We start from the raw sequence: 23,937 nt of genomic DNA, 5'->3' as shown, positions 1-23,937 counted from the left end.
AGAAAACTACAATTAAATGTGAATATAGGGGCAGCTAGGTGGTGCAGTGGACAGAGCAACAGCCCTGGAGTCAGGAGTAGCTGAGTTCAAATATGTAAATCTGTAAATCTGTAAATCTGTAAATCTGTAAATCTAGCTACTTAGGAGCACAATCTCACATACAGGCTAGGCTCATTTTTCCTTAAAAAGAATGAAATGCAGGCTTGAGAATTTATTCAGACACTTAATAATTACCTAGCTGTGTGGCCTTGGGCAAGTCACTTAACCCCACTGCCTTACAAAAAAAAAAACTAAAAAAAGTGAATATATACATATTTATACATATCTATAAGCATATTATATATATGTATAAAGACAACACAATGCATATTTCAATTTGTCAGTTCTGCCTCTAGAGACAGATATCATCTTCCTTCATAAGGTCCAAGTCTCCATGTTGTTCTAAACTAACCAACTCATCTTTTCCTATAGCTTAGTATTATTTTTTGACCCTTCCCCATTTGATAGGTATCTATCATTTTAGCCAATCTGAGAAATGTAAGATAACTGGCCATGTGAGGTGGATGAGAGTGAGGACTGAAGGATGACTGAGGCTAAGCTTGAGTGAGTATAAAAATGGTGGCATCTGCTAAAATAATGAAGAATATTGGATGAGAGCTGTATTTAGGGAGAATGACAATTTTTGAGTTTTGTTTTAGATATGTAAAGTTTGAGAGGCCTTCTGGACATGAAGTTTGAAAGATCCAACAGGAAATTGGTGATTTGGGACTAGAGCTCAGGAGAGATGTGAATCATTGATATAGACATGGTCATTTAAACCATGGGAGAAGATGAGATCACTAAGGGAGAGAGTATAAAGAGAGATTAAAAGGCCCAACACTTAGATACAGATCTAAAAAAGAGCAATGAGTCAAGTAGGAGGGGAACCAGGAGAGAACAATATCAGAAAAACCCTCCAAGACAAGCATGTCCAAGGAGGAGGAGATGGTCAATAAATAGTTAAATACAACAGAGGCTATAGATGTTTACTGAGACAAGGCTATTAGACTGAGCAATTAGATCATTGGTAACTTTGGATGACAGCACTGAATACAGAGGAATTAGAATTGAGTGAGCAGAAATGGAGACACCAAATGAAGATGACTTTTTCAACATTTTAGCTGAAAAGAGACAGAGGATGATACCAGCTGTCATGATAGCAGCTAGTAACCATTTTTGAGGATGAGGGAAACAGGGTATAGGCATCAGGGAAGGAACTAATATATAAGAAGAAACTGAAAATTTGATATATGGGAAGATTTGATATGGGGGCAATCTGCTGGAAGTGATAGGAGGTGCTGGGATCAGATAGATGTAGAGAAATTGGCCAACTGACAGAAGACCCACCTCTTCATTAAAGACTGGTATAAAGAAGGAGATAGTGAGGGATAATGTCTGGGAGTATGAGATAAGGAGAGAGGAAGAAGAATGGGAATGACCTAGTTTGGGGTGACAATAGAAGATGAGAACCTCAGCTGAGAAAGTGTGGGTGGTATACTGAGGATGACTTGAGGGAAAAGAAAAAAGTACAAAACATCTGGGGAGTTTCATAGATATTCACCTAGGGAGGAGTAGAAGCATTGCCTTACTTTGGTGAGAGCCCAGTTAAGATTAGAAAACATAGTCCAGGGGCATCTAGGTGGCACAGTGGATAAAGCACCAGCCCTGGAGTCAGGAGTATCTGGGTTCAAATCCGGTCTCAGACACTTAGTAATTACCTAGCTGTGTGGCCTTGGACAAGCCACTTAACCCCATTGCCTTGCAAAAACCTAAAAAAAAAAAAAAAAGAAAAAAAAAGAAAACATAGTCCTGCCTCTTCAATTAACCAGACATTTGTTAAGATACTGCAATATGCAAGCCCTGAACTAGTTCAGTTCTAGCATCTGAACAAAGGCAAAAAAGGAATCATTTCCTGCCTTCAAGAAGCTTACATTCTATAGTATGACATGGAATCACATGCTGATTATGCATATATGTATTTAAACCATCATGGATATAGTTAAGGAAACAAGAAATGAAGAATGTATGTAGGTTGGACACCCTTGAACTAAGCTTTATGTAACAAAGTGGCTAAAATGTTCATCTTAGAATAAGGCATATTTAAATTCAAATCCAGCTTTAGAAACTTAACAGTTTGCGGGCAAATCACATAACTAACTGCTTGCATCATTTTCCTCATCTGTAAAAAGGGAATATTGGTACTTATTTCCCAGGGTTATTGTAAAGATGAAATGAGAATATATGTATATATTATATATATATATATATACATATTTTGCAAATCTTAAAGCAATATATATGTGTGTATATCCATATATATGTATAAAATATATAAGTAAATATATCCATATCTCTCTATAGATAAAAAAAGTCAGCTATTTTATAAATCTTCCTAGGGGAAGATGAAGAGTTAGAATTTTCTGGGCATAGTAGTGTAAAGTAGTGTAAAGACTTGGAGGAAGACATGGAATACATTTAATTGGAATAGCAGGTCTGTTTGGCAAGCTGGAAAGGTTCCAAGTATGGGCTGGAGGAAGAGGGGAGACAGAGGAAGGGCTTTGCAGATAGTGATTGGGAATAAGTCTTTATTTCCTGCAGAATGGAGTGACCCAAAATACAAGTGACCCAGGGACCATCAGCTAAGTGATTCCTGACCAGAGACTGGTAGGACCACTAGAGATAAGAAAGAAGGTTTGGAATTTCTCAGGAAGGGTGAAAGGGTTGGATTGATAAGAGAAGACTGAGACTAAGTCAAACAATCCAGGGGCCCCAGCCAGATTGAAAAGGGAACAGAGGATCACTATCACTACACAGTGCCCTCAATGTGCCCTACAGTTCCCCAGTGGCCTCCACTCTCCTTGGGTCGTTCTCCCTGCCTAAAAGGATTCCAGAATTCCCCCCACCTCTCTGGGCCCCGCCCTGCCTCAGGAATGGGCATTCTGCTTTCCAGGCCAGCCCCTGGCCTTGCTGGGGAAGGGCTGATGCCCGCCCCTTCTCCTGCCAGTGGGAGAGGATAGAAACAGACCCGATTATCTCTCCTGAGTAGGGGCACCCTCTGGCATCCACGGATGCTACTCTGAGCCTGCCCAGAACCTCCTCCGGCAGCCTCTTCCAGCCTGGCCAGCACATTTCCCCACAACTGAGGTGGAAAGGTGACTTGGAAACATCTGCGGAGAAGGTAGGAGGGGAGTGTGCCTACCTCCTCACTCCCTGCCCCTCCCCCAAATGCTTTGGGGGAGCCAGATTCGAGGAGTATGATGGAAAAGTATCTTCTTATTTATGCACAAACTCAACCCTCTCTATGACCTCTCAGGAGCGGTAGGTGCGAGAAGTCTCCTTCCGATTCTCCAGTTGTGCCAGGGTTCCAGGTAGGAGGAAACCAGTAGTGGAGAGTTTCTGTTTGTCCAGGACACTGGGGTTTCCAGATCTAAGATTGAGGGAGACAAGTTGTAGGCATTAGGGAAGGAATTAGTATATAAGGAGAAACTGAAAATGTGCTATATGGGGAGATGCTATGGGGCAATCTGCTGGGGGGAGGGTGATGCCTTCCATGTTTTTCCTCCCATCTCTATGACCTCAGGCAGTTGCCCGCTTTCCCCTAACCCTCAGCAAAGTGATTCTAGGATGTCTTCAGGGTCTTCTATGTTTCTCCCACCATACCAGTGACCTCAGACAGTTGTCCTCAGAAGCAGAGGTCAACACATAGGGAGGCAGACTTGACTCTGGTTTTCCTCCTCTCCCATCCAACCCAACTCCTAATTCCCATCAGATGTCAGGTGAAATCTTCTCGCCCCTGGAGAGCCTTGCTGCCCTGGACGCCTCCAATGGGCACCCTCTCATCTGCTTCCTGTGCCATGAACAATATGAACACCCCTGCCTTCTAGACTGTTACCACAACTTCTGCGCCAGCTGCCTGCGAGGCCGGGCGGTTGATGGCCGTCTAGCCTGCCCGCTTTGTGGGTGAGGAATGTGTCTTGGGTGGAACGGTGGCCTGGGGCCAGACACAACTCAAGTCACTTTACTCTCAGGAATCCAAGAGAAAATGAGTCTGAGACCAGGGCTCCTTAGTTAGGGAGAGAATCCTATGATGAGAAATCAGGAGTAGTGAGAGTCAGTCACAATGGTCAGGGCAGCCCTGGACCTTGGCTGCAGCCATCAGGGCATATCTGTCAGTATCTACCTGGCCATTTCCAGTCTTTTCCTGAAATTGGCCCTTGATGGATACCCCAGTGGAGATCTAAGCTCCTAAAATTGGGGCAGTTGGGAGGTGCCACAGACGAGAGTTTCTACTTTAGGAGGCATCTGTGGTTTTTCCACCTAGCTGCAGCTCTTTCATGCCAGGCCCTCAGTGCAGTGGCTCTAGAGAGGGTGATGGGCAGAGAGAGGGTGCAGGAACTAACCAGCCTGCCCTGGCATGTGAGCCCCCAGGGAGGGGCCCCAGATAGGATAGCTATGCATCTTTACATCTTGCCATGATTGCACAGGTCTTAAACACTTAAGTTTCTGCTAAGTCATCACTGAAATCTGATTTCTTGACTTTAGGACTGGGTCTTCGTCACTGATTTCCTGACCCTAAAGTCTTGTGTCTGAACAGCTCAAATTTTCCGTGAGCACTTGGGTTGAGTGATTATTAATATCACCCTGACCAGGTTAAAGCAGTTGTGCTAGAGAGAAGATTTGTATGAGAAGGGGAAGGAAAGAGAATCAAGGCTTTTTAATGCTTTGAGATAGTGAATTCCAGAAGCCTCACGTAAGAACAATTTCTGCTAGGCCAAGGGGATGCGATAAAAGTGGGGACTGGAGTGGAAGCTATTTATAGTGAAAACAAGAGGCAGGTGACAGACCATTTTCCTGGGGCACCTCTCAACTATTTTTAGATCCCGGTGAATAAATGTGACAGGAGGGAACTGGGGGCTAGGGCTAGGAAGGGGTCCCTGACGGGCTTGCCTGAACTTCTCCCATGCCTGCAGCCACCAGTCTGTGGTGAAGGGAGCCAATGGGCTACCACCTGTGGACCGACTCCTGCAGTTCTTGGTGGATGGCTCTGCTGACGGCGAGGAAGCTGTGCGGTGTGCCAACTGTGACCTGGAATGTCTGACTCAGGCAAGGAGGAGAGAGTGCTGCGGGTGAGGGGGGCACATTCGAGGAGAAGCTATGGCTTGAGCTGTGGGCCTCTGTTAGCCTAAAGAAGCAATGCCTTATCTTTAATAACTCAGTCAATAAAGACTTATTAATCACCTCCCAGGCACTGGTAATAGCTTGAAATAAAATAATAATAGTAATCAATAATGATAATGATAATGATGAGGATGATGGTGATGGCAATGGTGGTGGTGGATGTGATGATTCTGGTGATGGAAATGATGGTGGTGAGGATGATAATGATGATGGTGATAGTGCTGGAGATGATGGTGGTGGTGCTGATGGTGATGGTGGTGGGGGTAGTGATGGTAATGATGATGATAATGATAGTGAGGTTATGATAATGGTGATGAGAATGTGATGATGAGAGTGGTGATGATGATGATGATGATGGTGGTGATAGTGGTGGTGATGATGATGATATGATGATAGTCATGGTGATGATGATTCTGATGATGGTGATAGTAATGTTAGTGGTGATGGTGATGCATGATGATGATGATGATGATGACAGTAAAAGATGATCCCTGCTCTCCAGAAGCTTACAGTCTAGTACAGTGCTGTATTAGTAGCTTTGTATAGCACTTAAAAGTTTGCAAAGCACTTTACAAATGTCTTATTTGATCCTCTCCACAATGATGAGAGAAAAGATCATTTATTTAGGGCTAGAACAGACTTTAGAGATCATTTGTCCCTTCCTTTTACAGATGACAAAACTAAAGTCAATATCAAGTGACTTGCCTCAAGTTATTCAATTCCTAAGGGTGGTGGTAGAATTTGAACCCAGGTCCTTGCTTCTGAATCCCAACATTCTTTCTACTGAATCATGCAGCCAGTCCTTACCCTCCTATCCTCCAACAAATACTTGAACTCAGTCATGGGACTCCCATCCCCCCCTTCCCAGGCCCTTCTCTCATGCCCAACCATATTCTCCTGGGGGTTCAGATCAGAGTGGGATGATCAAATGCTGTGATGGAAAGAACTCTCTGTTGGAAACCAAGCCTTGATACTTACTTGATGGTTGATGTAACCCTGAGCAATCCACATAACTTCTCTTTCGTTACCTGTAAAATGGAGAAAATAATACTTCCAGCCCCTACCTCATAGGATTGTTGTGATGAAAGTGTTTGGAGAAGCTTGGAAGAACTATAGAAATGTGAGCAGTTATTAATGGGGAGAAATATTAGGTTCAGAATCAGAAGACCTGGGTTCAAGTTTCATTTTTTTATCTATGTTTTATCTATATTTTGTCTATAAATTTAAGCACATTATTTTATATCTACAGTAGACCTGCATTTTCTCATCTGTAAAATGGAACTCTTAAGGAGCTCTAAATCTTTCACCATCACCTCCTTGAAGGTCTCAGACAATCTATCCCTTTTTCAGGGACCAGCAAGTTATCCCTTGACTCCCCAGAAGAAGAAACTTTTTTTCCCCTTGTTTAGGAGAAGATATCTTGGAATTTTGGATAACAATAGCCATCTTCATTTTAAATTTGTATATTTATTTATGGACAGGTAGAGTAATCATTATTGGTGTAACTACCTATGCTAATATAGATTGGTATCTGCTCTATAAAAAGTTATACTCCCTGTTATGAGAAAGTTTGATTTAATAGCTTCTGAGATCCCTTCTGCTCCATAAGTCTATTTTATCCTAGGCAGGGACTGGTAAGCTTCTATTTTTATGTTCACATCACCCAACCACATACCCCCCCCCAAAAAAAAAAATTAGAGGATAAAGATTAGATAGGTGCTTTTAAGGTTATAGACAACTTCTAGGTAGTTAATAGTTTTACTAAGTTCCCTGGGGGCACTGAGAGTGATTTGTTCATGGTTTCACAATCAGAGGTTAAATCTCCCTGACTCTGCAGCCAGCTCTCCACCCACTACTCCACAGTAAGGATACTCATTGTATACCTTTTACTAACACTTTAAGATCTGTAAAACTCCTTCCCAACAATCTTGTGAGGTACAATGTTCTTTCTTCCCATTTTACAGATCAGAAAACTGGCCAAAGTCACAAAACTAATGTCAGGGCCAAGAACTGAACTCAGACCACAGATGAATAGGCAGGAACACATTGAGATTATGTGACTTGCCGGAGGTCTTAAGTGAAAAAGCTAACCTTCAAATGAAGATAGCATGACACCAAACCAAGCATTCCCTCTGCTAGACCATGCCTCAGTCTCGATCTCATGTAGTTATTCATTTATCCAACATTAATGAAGCTTGGTATGTTCCAGGGCAATGTGGGTATAGTGGTCTGGGCTAGGAGCCATGAAGACCTGAGTTCTAGTCCCAACTCTGACAGATAATAAACCTATAGAGCTAGAGCTGGAAGGGATCTCAGAGGCTATTTAACCAAACCACATTTTGCAGAATGGGAAACCGAGGCCCAGGGAGTTTTAACTTTTTTATAGAACAAATCTCTTTATCTCATCTCAGGTGATTTATAAATTGCAGAGAAGATGATGACTTGCATTGATATAGGGAGTTTCTTCACTGGAGAATTCCCAGTATCTGCCAGTAGGTAATAGTCACTCAACATTTACAAAACACCTAGCATGGACCAGGGAAAAGTAGGTGGAGAAATGGAGAGAGAACCAAGCCTGTAGTCAGGAAGACTCATACTCCTGAGTTCAAATCTGACCTCTGATGCTTTCTAGTTGTGTGGTCTTTGGCAAGTCTTTTAACCCTATTTTCTCCAGTTTCCTCATCTGTAAAATGTACTGGAGCAGGAAAGGGCAAAGTATTCAAGTATCTTTGCCAAGAAAACCTCAAATGGGGTCACAGACACAACTGAACAACAGCTATGGGCCAGGCACTGTGCCAAGTACAAGGATTACATATAAGAAAAAAAAGACAGAAAGTGCCTTCAAGGAGCTTATCATCTCATAAGGGAAGACAAAACCCGAAAGGAAGCTGAAATGGGGCGGGAGGTGAGAGAAAGCACCTGATGCAGGAGTTTTTGGAGAAACACCGTTTAAAGCTTGCAATTTTTATACAAATACAAACACGCACATACACACACACAAGTCTCCAAGTGATGCACCAGATGAGAAATGAGATGTCTGATGGGTTCTTTCCTTAAACAGAAGTTTGACCCACTCACACACTTCTGAAGGACAGAAGATGGGGATGAGCTGGGGTACCAAGGGGGCCGGGATTCAATAAGATATTGAGATTGTGTCAATAATGAGCTTCTTGAGATCAGTTAGGGAAGTTCCAAAGTAGTATAGTCCAGTGAAAAGTAAAGATGAGAGATAGAAATGATATAGATAAAAAGAAATCCTAAACAATATCTGGCCTAAAGTCATAGATACTAAGTTGAATGAACCTTGGAGGCTATCTAGCCCAGTTCCCCATATTTTGCAGATGAGGAATATGAGACCCAGGGAGTGCCTAACCCAAGATCACCCAGGTAAGAAGTAGTAGTAGAAGCACCATTTGAAGTACACACACACACACACACACACACACACACACACACACACACGCACACACAGACTCCCGACAGATAAATAAATTGTACATAGACACAGAGGAAATGCAAATGGAGAGCCACAACTGAATGGAGCAAGGTGTAGGAAGTGCTGCTGTTCTGTCATTTCAATCAGGATTGCCTCTTTGTAACCCCATTTGGGGTTTTCTCTGAAGAAATAGTAAGTTTCTGAGATCAGATTTGAACTCAAGTCTTCCTGAATCCAAGACTGGCATTTTATCCACTGCCTCACCTAGATACTTGAGCTGAACTCTTTACAATTCAAAAACATTGTATTATCAAGACCTCTAAATGTCTATGTATAAAGTTATCCCTTCCACATCTGGGGCATGGAAAGTCAGATGTGAGGCACCCTCTGCAATCTGAAAACCCCACGTAACATTTTTTTGACCCTCCCTTTGTACCAGAGAAGAAGTCTAAATTTTTTTCTTTTTCTTTTTCTTTTATGGGGATGTTTATTGTATTCTTTCTTTTATGGGGTGTTTTATAGAGTGTTTACAGTAACTTATTGTAAAATTTGGGTTAACTATTTGGACATAGGCTCTAGAGTGTTTTCTGCATCTTCCACAAAACCACCAAAAAAATCCCCATTTAATTTTTTAGGCATTCCAGCAAAATACGGAAACATTGATGGGGAAAGTCAAGATGTGGAAGGGATAACTAGTGTCTGTTGAATGAACAAATGATCTCTACAAGGCTGTCCCTCTGGACAGTTTCCAGGATTCTGGTCCCAGCTGTTTCCTTCTTTGTCTGGAAAACAGACATAGGTCTGAAATTACAGCCCATTTTCCTGAGTGAAGGCCTCCTCTTACTTTGCATTGGAACCACCAGCCAAACCAGCCTGGCCCAGGTTCTATCCATCTAGCCCAAACACTTTTCTCTTCCCCCTCCCACCTAGGATGCAGAGACCACCTATTTCTGCAACACCTGTGGTCAGCCACTCTGTGCTCACTGCCGCGAGGAGACTCATAAGGCCAAGATGTTCTCACGCCATGATGTTGTGGCTCTGGGGAAACGTACCAAGGACACCCACAAGAAGTGTTGTGAGTTTTCAGTTCTTAACCCCAAATTAAATGAGAAACTATTGAATATTCTGCTACCCCTGCCACCCCCAGCCAATGTTCTTGTCTCCCTATTTTAGCTTTGCATGGTGAGCCTTACATTATGTTCTCCACTGACAAGAAGTCTATGCTCTGCATTCGATGCTTCCGGGACATGCAGGGGTATGTTGGTCCTTCCCTCCTTTCTTCCTCCCCTGTTCTCTTCTCTCCTCTTCCTCCTTTCTTTTTCTCCATCCCTTGTTTCCTTTTTTCCTTCCCCTGCCTCCTATCCATTTTTCCCCTTCCTTCCTTCTTTCCTTTCTCTCTTCATTCTTTCCTTCCTTCCCTCTTCCCACCCTTCAACTAACATTGATTAAACACTTTCTGTTTTGTAGAGCTCCATTTTGGGTTCTAGGGGAGATATCTTGTCCCTGATCTCTTGAGAGTCTACTAGGTTGACCATACAAGTGATAAACAAGATTTTTAAGTATTATATGAGACACAGGATCATGACTGTTACTACACTGGAGAGATCAGGAAAAACTTAGAGGAAGTAGACTTTTGAGTTAGAACTTAAAAGATAGGAACTCACCAGGCAAAAACTTGAATGGTAAGAAATTCCATGAAGAGAAAACTTTGGTGGAGGCAGGATAATGCAGGGTCCTTAGAGGGAGGAGGTAGGAAGAGCCTAGTAAATTTAACTGCAGAGCAGATTATTGGAGGAAAATAAAGGTAAAACTGGAAAGGACAAATGGATTCCACTCCATTGTGGATTTGAATTCTATAATCATTTATTTATTAAGAAATTATGTATTTCATCAGCTCAGGATTCAAGAGGATCTGAGTTCAAATCCATCTCAGACACTAACTGTGTGACCCTGGGCAAGTCACTTAAATACTTATGATTACAAGTAGCAAAGAAGATGCACAGATCCGGTCCCTATCCCTAAATACCCAGGACACAAAAACAGAACCCTAAAGAATCTCCACCTTCAAGGATTTTCCATTCTACTGGAGGATCTTGAGTTGATCCGCCTGTGGTTTTGCACTAGAGGTTCTGAGCCAGATTCAGGTTATTTTGCTGGGGTTGAACTTCAGCCCTTCCACATGATAGGTTGGAGGAAAGAGAGAATTCAGTCCAGTAGCCACACCAGCCATCATCAGTAGAGTCCAAGTTCCGGAAATTGGATTCAGGAGAACAAGGGACAGGTCTGCAGACCCTCTGAAAGGAGGTCTCAGGGTTTCCTGAGGGGATTTCCATCTTTGCAGAGAAAGCCGGGCTCACTGTATTGACATAGAGACAGCCTATGTACAGGGTTGTGAGAAGTTGGATCAGACTGTCTTGGTGAGTATTTGGCACTGGCTTCTGGAGAGGTTGGGAGGAAGTGGAATGGGGAGGGGTCAATCACCCCAGGATTGCTAGTCTGCTGAACAACTCCCCTCCTCCCAAGGCCGTGAAGGCTTTGCAGACTTCCACTCGGGAGGCAATTGCCCTGTTGCAGACCATGTTGGAGGAGGTGAGACGAAGTGCTGCTGAGGAGGAGAATGCCATCCACAACCTCTTCAGCAGCATGCAGGTAAGTCCCCTTCCCCATCAATTGTGTCTCTTCCTGAGGGTCCACTGGAGTATGATAATGATCACAGGAACCATAAGAGGCTAGAATTCTTGGAGTTAGAAAGATTCTCAGATGGACATTTGGTCCAAGCCCTACCTGGGCTCCTTCTACAATAGCTCTTGATGACCTTCAATGCTGGGAATCTATCCTAACAAAGACAAGCCATTCTGCTTTTTTTTTGAACCATAGTTGCAGGCTCCTATGCTCCAAAGGTCAAATTCTCCTCTACTCCCATCCCAACCCTCCACCCCACTCAAATTCAGACTGTGGCATTATTTTTCTTGTAGGAGAAGCTGACGGAAAGGAAGGCATTTTTACTGAAGGTAGTGCGGAGGTTGGTAGGGTCAAAAATAAGAACAATTCACACTGATTGATTTAAATGTTGAAAAAATACCTGCCTCCCACAACCCCATAAGGTAAGTAGTGGGAATGTTCCTGTCCCTCTTTTACAAGTGAGGAAACTGAGGCAGACATGACTTGCAGAGGTGGGACTCCAATTTGCAACCCAAGGACACTGCTTCCATCACACTGGGACTTTCCTAGCACTTTCCCTAAGTCTTCTTGGTAGAGCATCCATGGTGTTTATCTCTGTTTTCAAGAAAGCTCTTGAGATGGAGCATCTTCACCAGGAGGGAAAAGGACCATTTTCTAAAGTGCATCAATGTGTGACACTGCTGGTTATCAGTCCCATATCACAGACCCATGGAATGAGCCCAGATCTTGAATCACAAACCCTCTCCTTTTGCACCATGATGAGCATTAAGGACTCAAAGGGAATCCTCTGAGTTAAGTGAATACAGCATAAGTGAAGGTGACACAGTGAATGGAGGAAGACCTGAGCTCCAATTTATTTACTAGTTGTGTGATCCTGGACAGTTACTTAACTTATGTCTGCCTCAGTTTCCTCAACTATAAAATGGGGATCATAAACAGCACCTGTCTTGCAGGTTGTTGTGAGGAGCAAATGAAATACTTTTAAAGTGCTTCACCAGTGTCTGTCACACAGTAAGGCTGTATAAATGCTTATTCCCTTCTCTTCCCCCTTCCTCATGCTGATCCCTGAATCCAGGGTGCTCCTTGACCTCCCTCTCCTGCCTCCCCAGCCAGTATGAAGAGAAAGACAAGGCCTTCAAGGATCAGCTCTCTCACCTGGTTTCCCTGCTACCCACACTGCAGGTAAAGTGCCAGAGTTAGCTTCCTGATGACCAGAAGGGAGTCCAGTCAAGGCACTAGTAGATAGCTAGGGGTTTGTCACAAGATACCTGGGCAATCACTCCCCTTCCCCTTTCCCTCACCCAGAATTGACATGCCACCTGGATATCCCTCCGCATTCAACAAATGTATATGAAATGAGAAAAGGGAAGGGAATAAGGGAATAAGAAAATAAGTGCTAGAACCTCTGATAAGAAATTTACAAATATTTTATTTGAGCCTCACCCTGCAAGGTAGGCATGTATGTATATATATATATATATATATATATATATATATATATATATATATATTGATTGATTGGACTTATGAGCTCATCTGCATTAGGGAATCCCCTTTCCCAAAGACTTGAGCATCATTTGTTGGAATTTATCTTTTCCCTTCAGACTGCCATGATGGATGCTCAGTTGTGGCACTGCCTTGTCGCCCTTAGGTCCATCTGGTCACCTGCTCTGCTTTTCTCAGCTCAGCCAACAAGGCAGAATTCCTGGACCTAGGATATGTGAGTTACCTTCACAGAAATGAGAGAGCAGTCACTTCTAGGTCAGGAGTTGGCAACCTTCCTGAATTGCTTGCTGAATCCCTGTCCAGGGATTTTCTGGGGATGGGAGTAGGAACAAATTGGGGGGAGGGACACTGCTCAAAAGACATCTCCCTCTTTTCACCAAGTGCAGAATTCTTTTCCATTCAATTCAAGAACAATCTAAGAAGTCTAGGAACCAGGTCCTGCTGAAGGAAAAACAGAGCTGAGAAACAGTCCCTTCCCTCTAAGCTCTTTAACTCATGAATGTCAGCCTTGAGGGCTCACAGATATCAGTTCCATTATAGTGAATGATTTTGATTAAATAGCTAGATTTCCCCCCTAAGAACAGCTCCTCTAAGAGAATGACAATGTAGGCTTTGGGGCTGGGAGAAGAGAGAGGATTCATCTGCTAGGGTAATGGGGAGCTTTGGGTGGATGGCAGACCTCTTGGGAGCATTGAGGTCCTTAGGGAAGGGGAAGAAGAGTGAACATCAAGGAAGTTGGGACAAACTCCACTGGGTGGAGTCCAGTTCTGTCTGCCTCAGTTTCCGCTGCCCCTGGAAGGCTGCTCTAAGAATATAAATTGATCAGCTAGGACCTTCCTTTTCCTTTTCCTTTTCCCACAAGTTCCTTTCCAGGTCACCTGCATGCAGGTTTGGTTTCCTAAGAGTTGGAGGAAAGTATCATAAATTGACCTGGTTGTCTCCCACTTCTCTTTCATTCTGCCTTCCCTCACCCCAGGAGGCCAGTCTACTTTAGACTAGCAAGGAAATGGCTGGAAGGGAGGAGAAGGGAAATGGGGAGGGACGGGCAGAATGGAGGCTCCCCCGAGCCTGTGAGGTCCCATGGACCTGAAAGTGCCCCTCTGGCTACCACAGGAGCTGATGGACCGACTACAGGGCATTGTCACCCGTCCCCACCGCCTGCAGCCAGCACAGAGCAGTAAGGTGCAAGATCCAGGAGCCTGGGAAGGTGGGAGGTGGGGGGAGTGGGAAGGAAAAGCTGGACGTGGGTGCCGGGGAGCTGGGGGTGGAGGTGGGGATGGGAGGGTCCGCACTGGACGCAGGTGGCTTCTAGGCTCCTCATCCTCCTGCCTGCGATGGCCCCCAGATCACCAGCGACCACCGCGCAGAGTTCGCCCGCTGTTTAGAACCGCTGCTGCTGGGTGTGCGCAGGGCACCGGCGCCCGGGGCTGCAGCTGCCATGTGAGAAGGGGAGGGGGCTCCCTTCATCCCTTCCCTCTCCCCCCACCCCTGGCCCTCAACCCAGGCCAGGTTGGCTCAGAGCGCTGGAGCCCTGAGCTAAGAGTGGGCCTCTCCAACACCTGCTGGAGACCCGAGGACCCAGTATCTGCAATCAGACCTTGGCCAGCGCTTCCTGCAAGGGCCCAGAGGTGGAGGGGAGACCCCTTCCTTCCCCAGAAACAAAAAGCAGAGGTGGAAGTCCAGAAAGGAAAGAGGCTAGAAGTCTAGGGTCCTGGGATGGCTAGCTCCCCCCTTTTTTTCGGAGTTCTGCCTAGCTATATATAGACTTTTTTTTGATACTGATGTCTGGGGAAAACTGGGGAGAAGAGAGAGGAAGGAGGCAAAATGAAACTTTTAGGGTTACTCTGGGGAACAGAGATGGGAGGACCACCAGCCACTTGGAGACTAGTACTGCAGAACCGGCTTGTCTGAGTCCAAGATCTCAGCTGAAGGATTGAGAGAGTAGCCAGGGTAGGGGAATTGGGGAGTTTGACTGAGGGGCTGAGAGTGAGAAGAAAACAGATGCATATTTTCAAGACACCAGCTATTACGGAGGATCTTTTCTCTGGCTGCATCTTCAGGGCAGGAAGAAAGAAAACTCAAGAACCATGGGAACCCAGGGTGGCTAGGTGGCACAGTGGATAGAGCACCAGCCTGGGAGTCAGAAGGCTCTGAGCTCAAATGTGACCTCAGACACTGAATAATGACCTAGCTGTGTCACCTTGGGAAAGTCACTTAACCCCATTGCCTTGCCAAAAAAAAAAATGATTGGACATAAAAGGTTTGAGAGACAGAACTCTAGTGGTTCGGGATATGGTTGGTTTACAGGGAGCTAAGCAGGTTCAGGTGAGAAGAAAAAAGCTGAAGGAGAGGGTGGTGGGTAGATGACCAATAGCTGTTTCTTGGGTTCCTTGCAATCTCTTTGACTTAGTCACCAGGGAGGGGGGGCAAGGTCTCCAGCTCAGTGTGTTGTCAGCCTTAAGGGTAGATGAGGACTCTGAGCCCCTCCAAATACACACATTCTATTTACCTGAATTGGGGAAGGACCAGTCTACCCAGCATGAGGTTGTTCCAAGGGGTGTGTACATACATCTAGCTGTTAGATTTAATCTTAATGCTCATGTTAGCTGTGTATAAAAGGAAGAAAATGGGACTTGAGAGAAAAGCCACAGGCTTCAATCAGCCTTCCATATAACCATTTCATGAACATTCATGGTCCCTGGGGTTGATTTAGGGCAGCAGTAGTAATTCACTGGGCAGGGTTGAGCCAATGTGTCCTTAATAAATGGTTCGCCTTGATAAACTTCCTCTTAAGGCTCAGTAGCAGGTATTGGAGTGAAGAATATAATTAATCCATCTCCAGTCCTCTCGGCCAGCACATCCAGGCTGCCACTAGCTTTTCTCCACAGGCTTTCTGGGTCAACTCCCAAGGTCCTGCTTAGTTCTGGCTGCCCGTCTCCAGGTAGAAAGATGTCTGGGTCACCTATCCACAAGCCCACGCTACACCGATCCATCAGCACCAAGGTGCTGCTGGCTGAAGGAAGCGACACCCCCTTCACAGAGCATTGCCACCACTATGAGGAGACATACAAGGTAAGGACTGGAGAGAAGGGAGGCTGAGGGAGCAGCTGAGCAGTCAGTCTTCCCTCCTTGTCCAGTAGAAGGTATGAGAAGGATCAAATCCTGCAAATGAGGTAGAGATACCGTGGGCTTCTGGAAAAGACAAAAAATGTTGCAAGCTATCCTGAAATGTCCATCTAATTCCAAGCTACTCTCAGGAAGGGCAGCTAAGTGGTGCCATAGGCATAGAGTCAAGAAGACTCCTTTTCCAGAGTTCAAGTACAGATCAGACACTAGCTGTGTGACCCTGGGCAAGTCACTTAACTCTGCTTCAGTTTTCCATCTGTAAAATAAGCTGGAGAAGGAAATGGCAAACTACTCCAGTATCTCTGCCCAAAGAAACCCAATGGAATAGCAAAAACTGTCTTAAATTCTGATTCCTCTTATCTACCAAAGTTGGTATTCTCTGCCATTGGGAGTACCTGACTACAGCATCATTAGAATGGGCAAAAACCCTAGTGACCACTGAAGCAGAGAAAGGAAAAAAATTAGTTACTCTAGGATCCTGAAACCCTTTCTGCCTGAGAATGAGCCACCTTTCAGATCAAGTGTAGGTACTTGTGCAGGTAGATGGAACACTGGATAGAGCACAGGGTCTGTCTCTAGGCCTGAATTCAAATTCCCACCTACCTTGCAGAGCTGTTGACATAATTTTTGTAAAGTAAAAATGTTTGTTCCCTTCCCACTCCCACACCCAAACCTGGGCTTCTCTGAACACAGATCCTTCAATCTGAGATCCAGAATCTGAAGGACCAAGTACAAGAATTACATCGGGACCTCACCAAGCACCATTCCCTCATCAAGGCAGAAATTATGAGTGACATCCTGCAGAAATCCCTACAGGTGGACGGGCAAATCGCTTCCATGTGTGCCTCAGTAGAAATGATGAAGCCTGTGTTTGAAGAGGTAAGAACCTCAGGGGAAATGTCCCCAAAGTCTCTTTTCTCCTCTCCTAGAATATACACAGTGGGGGAAGCTGGAGTCAAAAAGGAATCTATCAATTATTTCATTTGCATGTGTATGAGAAGGGGGCTTTAGAAAGAAGTCAGATTAGATTTTTGACTCAGTGACCCAGGTAAGTGGCCCAGTGGACAAAACACCAGCCTGGGAATCAGGAGGATCTGAGTTCAAATTATGACCTTAGACACTTGCCACTTGCTGTGTGATCCTGGGCAAGTCACTTAATCCTGATTGCTTCACACCCACAACTATCTCCAGTTATCCTGATTCATGCATGACCACTGAGCTCAGATGGCTCTGGAGAAGAAAATGAGGCTGATAACTTAGCACAGTTAAATCCAATCCTCACGCAAATCCGATACATGTGCTTGTCATGGTATCACCTCCCTGATGTCACTGTCTTCTTAGAAAGGGAAGGACAAACAACAATGACCATTATACCCAGACAAACTCCCACTGAATATTTCACCCATCAGGTGTCTCAGTTGGTAGAGCCTGGAATCAGGAAGACCCGAGTCCAAATATGACCCCGTTCACTAGCTGTGGGATCCTGGACAAGTCACTTGTCCTTTGGCTCCACATCTGCCTCTGTAAAATGAGACATGGATTCCCAGGGTTGTGAGCTATTTGGAAAGAACTTTGCAAACCTTAAAGCACTATATATTCTAGTTATTATTTCAGCACAATGCTCTGATGGACAGGCCAGTACAATTCTCTCACTTTTTTTCTTTCAGACATGGAAGGAAACCTATCAGAGAATAGCAAATGAGCAAGAAATTTATGAAGGTACCCCAAGCAATTGTGACCACCAAATAAATAAACCGCTCTGCTTCACCCTAACAAATTTCCTCTATGAAAGAGGATTATATACATACATACATACCAGGGAAACATAACTAGGAGGGGAAATGCTGTAGTCATATTGAAAAGGAAATGTATTATGACCAATCGTTATATTAGCCATCTGAGTAAGAAGAATGCCTCCCACCTCCTATCAGACAAAGGGTAGAATACAAATGCAGAATGAAGCATCCTCATCACACATTCTCAAGGGACTGATTTATTCTATTTAACTGTAAGAGGAAGGAGAGTCATTGCGGAGTAACATTGATTTTTTCTTAGGCACCAATAACATTTTTTTAAATGTGAAATAAAATATGGCAGAAAATTGAACTTAGATGGTACTTCATCTGGATATGGAGTAAACAAAATATCCTCATTAGTTGCCCTCTTCCTCTCTTCTCCCATGATGAAGTAGGAATAAGATAGAAAGCTACTAAATTAGGCAAAAGAGAGAGATATTTCAAATTTATACTAAGAACTAGAGACAGCTAAGTAGAAATATCACTAGAGCATTAGTCCTAGAATCCGGAAGATATGAATCCAAATCTATCCCGACTAGCTCCTCTAACTAGTTGTGACTCTAAGCAAGCCATTTAACCTGTTTCCTCCTGTGTAAAAGGGGGCTAAAATTAGAACCTGCTGTGAGGATCAAAGTAGATAATTGTAAAGCTCTTTGCAAATCTATTCAGGCGAGTTATTATAAGTTTAATGAATAAAAGCCCAATTTCCCTTCTTCCCTCAAATTGAACTTTCTTATTCTGGGCAGCCCAGCTCTATGATTTGTTCCAACTGAGACAGGAGAACAGCTATTTGATCACCATCACCAAGCAGATTACCCCTTATGTCCGTTCCATTGCTAAGGTGAAGGAACGGTTAGAGCCCAGGTAAGAAGAGAATGACTTCTCACCCTGTCTTGAACCTAGATGATGGATCTGCAGGTATGGGTTGGCACAGGCATTTGTATAAGATGTTATGTAAGATGTCAGGTGGGTAGGGGCAGCTAGATGGCATAGTGGATAAAGTACAGGCCCTGGAGTCAGGAGTACCTGGGTTCAAATCCAGTCTCAGACACTTAATAATTACCTAGCTGTGTGGCCTTGGGCAAGCCACTTAACCTCATTTACCTTGCAAAAGCCTAAAAAAAAAAAAAAGATGTCAGGTGGGTGACGTTGCCAGAAAACTGGCAGGGCTATGCACTATCTGTATTGGGTGAGACCTTCCACAGGATCCAAGGTCAACACTACAAGACTCGAGAAAGTACAAAATGTGATACCACCACTGGCCCGCCTAGGAAGAATGGTAGTGTATGGTTAGTATCAGTCAGAAGGGTGAAAGGTCTGACATCCTGGGAAATGCAGCTGGCTCCTCAGGACAGTGTAGGAGACTGGGCCAAGGAGGGAATTCACAACTAGAGAATGCTGCAAATTTGCTTCGTTCAACGTAAAAAGTGAAAAGTTCAAAGTAAAAGGTTGCTGCCTTCAACTTCAAAGGATTTCAGTTAAGAGACTTCTCTCTGACAGATTCCAAGAACCTACTGAGGAGGAATCAGAGAATTTGCAAAAAATACATGAAGACTTGGTGGTGATCAATGAAAATCAAAACAGGTAGATAAAAGGTGTCTTTTTTTTAGAGGGGGAAAAAAAGACTGCAAAAAAGGTGGGTTTTTTTTAACCTTTTCTAAACAGCAATTGAAAAGTGTTTAGTTAGCAGAATTAAAACTTAAAAAATTTGGGGCAGCTAGGTGGCAGAGTGGATAGAGTATTGGCCCTGGAGTCAGGAGTACCTGGGTTCAAATCTGGTCTCAGACACTTAATAATTACCTAGCTGTGTGGCCTTGGGCAAGCCACTTAACCCCATTGCCTTGCAAAAAAAAAGAAACACACTAAAAACTTAAAAAATTCTTAATAGCAGATATCAGAGTAAGAGAGAGAGAGAGTCATAAGTAAGCCTGGCACTATGAAACTGGGGGCTTCTTGAAATCAAGACTTCCTGAATTCAAATCTGACCTCAGGCACTTGCTAGATTGAGACCCTTGGCTAGTCACCTAAACTTGTTAACCTAAGTTTCCTCATGTAAAAGGAGCTAGAGAAGGAAATGGAAACTTATTCCAGTATCTTTACCAAGAAAACCCCAAATGGAGCCACAAATGCAATTGAAACAAATAAACAGAAAATTAAGGAACTGATTTGATGCAGTCTCAATTCCAATCCATATCATTAAGACTTCAGACAAAAAGCCATTTCCTCCAAGATGCCTTCTCCAATTCGCCCTTCCTTGGTCTCTTTAATATCTAGATTACAAATCATGAGTTGAAACAGTTCTTGGAGGCCATCAGGTCTGAATCCTTTCATTTTACAGATGATTTAAAACATTGAGAGATTATATGATTTACTCACTATCAAACAGCTAGGTTCAGCTCTCTTTGTCTCTCCACCTATTAGTGTATATCTCCTATTAAGTCCCATGAGGATCAAAAATATCTTATCTAACCGTTACCACCTGCCCAGTTATGTGAGTTGAGTAAAATAGTTCAAATTCCCTTAAATGTAAAAAGGAACTTGAAAATTATTGCTTGAAAATTTGCAAATATAATTGCTATGGAAGGGTAGATGAAATATCGTGCAGACAAGATGGCCTTGGTAAGACCCATTTGCAAGGGACATTGCAAGGTTTCATTTTTTCAATTTGATCCCCAGGAATGTTGTGATACAATGAAAAGTGGTATCTCCTGCCACTTGATTATATAGCAGTATGTATGTGTGTGTGTGGGGGTGACAATTACATATATTTTATATATATTATATATATATTTCATATTTCATATAAATTTGTTTTTCTGTAGGAATGAGCCAACAAGTAGTTCTGAAGAGAGGAGAGAAGATACTGGATTCCAACAAAGGGGACAATCAAATTCTGATCAGATTCTCAGAAGAAGTCCTGAAAAATAAAAGCCATTAATAAATCCTAAGAGAAATATGGGATAGATACTGCCAAGGAAGAATCCACAGTTCAGCAAAAGGGACTTGTCTTATCAGACTTTTTTCAAAGCAGATTTAAAGAAAATTTTTCTTCCATTATCACACTTAGCAAAGTAATGGATAATTTTGACAAAATAAATTGTAGACTTCCCTTTCAGGGTTCTCAAATTAAAGGTTTCTTCTGGCTTGAGCTAATTTTGTCTTTTTTCCTCTTTTATACACCCAAGTGAGCCATAGCCCAACACACCATCATTTTTAGGAAATGAGATTTAAAAACTTTCTTCCATTTAATTAAATTTCAAACAAGTGTGAAAATCTGTATTGATCATGCGCCAATAACAATCCCTGAACTAGAGCCCTCTAACATCTGTTCTGGCTCCCAGGCCCTTCCCAGTTTTTGAATATGGTTTTGCCAACATATCTCCTCTGAGATGGAGAATTCCAATTTCTTTTCAGTCAAAGCCTTCCTATTAGTGTAACATCATCTGGCAAGTTCTATTCTCTAATAAATGTATGGGCCCAGCAAGGGAAAAGGGAACAAGTTTTTCCAGATTCTCTTCTCTTTCAGCATGAGATGGGCTTACAAAGAAGTTGTCTAAAGTGTGTTTGATAGAACCATCAAGGCTATCTTCCCAAAGAGAAAAGTTCTGTGTTCAATTTCTTCCATAAATATGACCATTATTTGTTAGCCTACCAGTCAAGTACAGTTGTGTTTTTTTTGTTTTTGCAAGGCAATGGGGTTAAATAACATGCCCAAAGTCACCCAGCTAAGTATTGCGTCTGAGGTCGAAGTTGAACTCAAGTCCTCCAGATCCAGGGCTGGTGTTCTGTCCACTGCACCACCGAACTGCCCCAGTGGATACTGCTTCCTACCAATAACACCCTTGGATTAAAGCTTTCTTATATTCTAAAAGAAATTAATCTGCGTGACCCCAAAGTAATCTGCATCACACACACACATACACACACACACACACACACACACACACACATACACACACACACACTCCCATGGTTCAATAAGATCTATATCTCACATTGGTGCATCATGGAGCTAGTTTTCCCCGATTACTGAATTAAAGGTAGCTTGTGTCAAACACCCCTTCCTCTTGGTAACTATGGTTACAGAGAAGGATGACCTTATTTTTGATTGCATTAAAGATCTATAAGGTAGGCAAATGAAATATTGAGGATACTCATTTTAGAATGGTTCAATAGTGGTTGTGATTTGTCCAAGATACACACAAACACACACAGAGTCAGGACTGGAACATGATTTAACCCAGGTGCCCTATCTCATTCTCAGGATCCCATCTGTGAGACATCTCATAACTAGTACATAACTAGTACATAGTAGAAATGGCCCTAACCCTTGCAGATTTTCTCACTTCAAGTCCAGTGAGACATGAAATGTTAAAGCAGGCAGGCTAAGACCAAGACTCAGATTTCAGTTTTATGCCAATAATCTGACAGTACCTTTCCTGGTCATTTCCTCAAGTCCTAGTGACTTTATTGCTACAATTCTACCTTGTACCATAGCCATTAACCTAATCCTCTTCCAGTCCTCCATCACATCTCCCTGAATTAGTTCCATAGTCCATTTTTTTTGTTTTGTTTTTTGTTTTGCAAGGCAGTGGGGTTAAATGACTTGCCCAAGGTCACTTAAGCTAGATAATTATTAAGTGCCTGAGGCCAGATTTGAATTCAGGTCCTCCTGACTCCAGGGTCAGTTCTCTATCTGCTCCCTGTGCCATAGTCTCTTATTGGTAGAAGTCATTTATTAGCAGAACTACATCTTCAGAAAATTATGAAGCCATTCACCTGGACCAGGTCTAGTTCCTAACAAAAAGGTTGGGCTTTCCCAAACACACAAATAACCAACAACTTTTAAGAAAGTTGCCAACACTTAATTTACCACCTCCCAACAAGGAATAAAACGGTTTATTGTGTGAAATAAGCAGGGGGGTCCACAGGTTACTTCTCTGTGAGTTATATGAACACAGTCAGCTGTGCATAATCTGGCCGAGACAGCTCTGGATTAGCAGCACTGGAGGCTTCTGCTGAAGGCTTGCAAATCTTAGATCCCCACAACCACCTTGTGAGGTAGGTGCTCTCTTTTAACTCCTTAGAACACAAAAAACACAGAGGTGACTGAGGCTTGTTTGAGGCAGGGCTTGAGCTTGCTTCTTGACAGGAATAACTTGTTTCATTATGATCTCTGCCTCTTAAGCACAACCTCAAACACAGGAATGATACACAGAGATGGAGAGAACAGTAATTTAAACTATATCACAATACACATTTTACCCAAACCCATGGATGCAAGAGATGAAGACATTCAAGGGCAAGACAAATTGAATAATTTGCTAGATTTTTTTTTGGATGGCTGCACTTTAGCAGACAGGCTTCCAAAGTGGGAGGGGCAGCAGCAGTAGTTACTTCTTATTGGGGGCAATGAGGCAATTAAGTGATGGATGAATGATGGATGGATGGATGGATGCTATGGTAGGGAGGGGGAGGTGGTCTTGGTGTAGTTTCATTTCAATGGCCATTCTTTATAACCAGAGCTTGGTGCTTCTCCAGTGTCTCCTCTTTGAGTTGTACCTGATCTTGCCAATTTTCATCTGAATCCATTGGGGAATGGGACAATCCTGCTTGTTTGTTTCTGAAACTCTTGATTCTGAATGTTTTACGAGAAGACATGCTGATGACCGCCAACCTTCCACCAGGATGGCTGGGCAGGTGAAAAAGGGCTGTGCTACAGCATCTTAACCACTCTCCTAGCTCCTATTCTTGCCCTTTCCAATCCATCCTCTGCTCAATTGTCACCCATATTGCAGAAGCATCGATATGACCACACTATGCCCCTGCACAAGCTGGGTGGCTCCCTTCTCTAAGGTAAAATAGAAAACTCCCAAGCTTGGCATTTACAGCTCTTCCGTCTTGTTTTTCACTCTTTTACATGCATGGCCCATTCCAGATAAACAGGCCAAACTGTTCTCTGAACAGGTTTTCTAGCCCCCACCCTTGGGCCTTGCACAGGCTAGCCACACATCTGCAATGTTTTCACTTCTCACCTTTCCTCTTGGACTCTCAGCTCAGCTACCACGTGAAGCCTTTCCTGTTTCCCTCAGCTGTCATTGCTTCCCCCCCCCCAAAATGTGTGGGGGACAGATTTGTGTAGTGTGTGTGACAGGCCCTAAAGTAAGGGACCTT

The 23,937-nt window shown here is 43.4% G+C and overlaps 1 protein-coding gene across 4 annotated transcripts; it reads left to right on the top strand.

The window, feature by feature from the left end:
* Positions 1–3,034: 3,034 nt before the first annotated feature.
* Positions 3,035–20,907, top strand: RNF207 (ring finger protein 207). 4 transcript variants are annotated; one of them, XM_074218605.1, is made up of 19 exons: positions 3,035–3,217; positions 3,353–3,407; positions 3,809–3,999; positions 5,010–5,142; positions 9,584–9,728; positions 9,827–9,908; positions 10,995–11,070; positions 11,177–11,302; positions 11,629–11,675; positions 12,445–12,517; positions 12,987–13,055; positions 13,955–14,023; positions 14,187–14,281; positions 15,730–15,913; positions 16,661–16,846; positions 17,635–17,686; positions 18,510–18,627; positions 19,264–19,347; positions 20,586–20,907. In XM_074218605.1, the coding sequence occupies exons 3-19, from the start codon at positions 3,809–3,811 to the stop codon at positions 20,689–20,691; spliced, it is 1,836 nt and encodes a 611-aa protein (XP_074074706.1). In that variant the 5' UTR covers positions 3,035–3,217; positions 3,353–3,407; the 3' UTR covers positions 20,692–20,907. The 4 variants fall into 4 exon arrangements, with proteins under 4 accessions (XP_074074706.1, XP_074074708.1, XP_074074707.1 ...); XM_074218607.1 differs by lacking the exon at positions 3,353–3,407; XM_074218606.1 differs by lacking the exon at positions 3,035–3,217 and having other exon boundaries at positions 3,227–3,407.
* The last annotated feature ends 3,030 nt before the right edge of the window (positions 20,908–23,937 follow it).

Source organism: Macrotis lagotis, chromosome 1 (assembly GCF_037893015.1).
Source record: "Macrotis lagotis isolate mMagLag1 chromosome 1, bilby.v1.9.chrom.fasta, whole genome shotgun sequence".
NCBI classification, from domain to species: domain Eukaryota; kingdom Metazoa; phylum Chordata; class Mammalia; order Peramelemorphia; family Peramelidae; genus Macrotis; species Macrotis lagotis.
The sequence above is the reverse complement of the archived record's forward strand: the minus strand, read 5'-3'. Positions and strand labels throughout refer to the sequence as shown.

Coding starts and splice junctions, on each gene's coding strand:
- RNF207 (XM_074218607.1), top strand. CDS start 3,809: ATGTCAGGTGAAATCTTCTCGCCCCTGGAGAGCCTTGCTGCCCTGGAC. Junction 9,729..9,826: donor GGACACCCACAAGAAGTGTT/GTGAGTTTTCAG, acceptor TCCCTATTTTAG/CTTTGCATGGTGAGCCTTAC. Junction 18,628..19,263: donor AAGGAACGGTTAGAGCCCAG/GTAAGAAGAGAA, acceptor TCTCTCTGACAG/ATTCCAAGAACCTACTGAGG.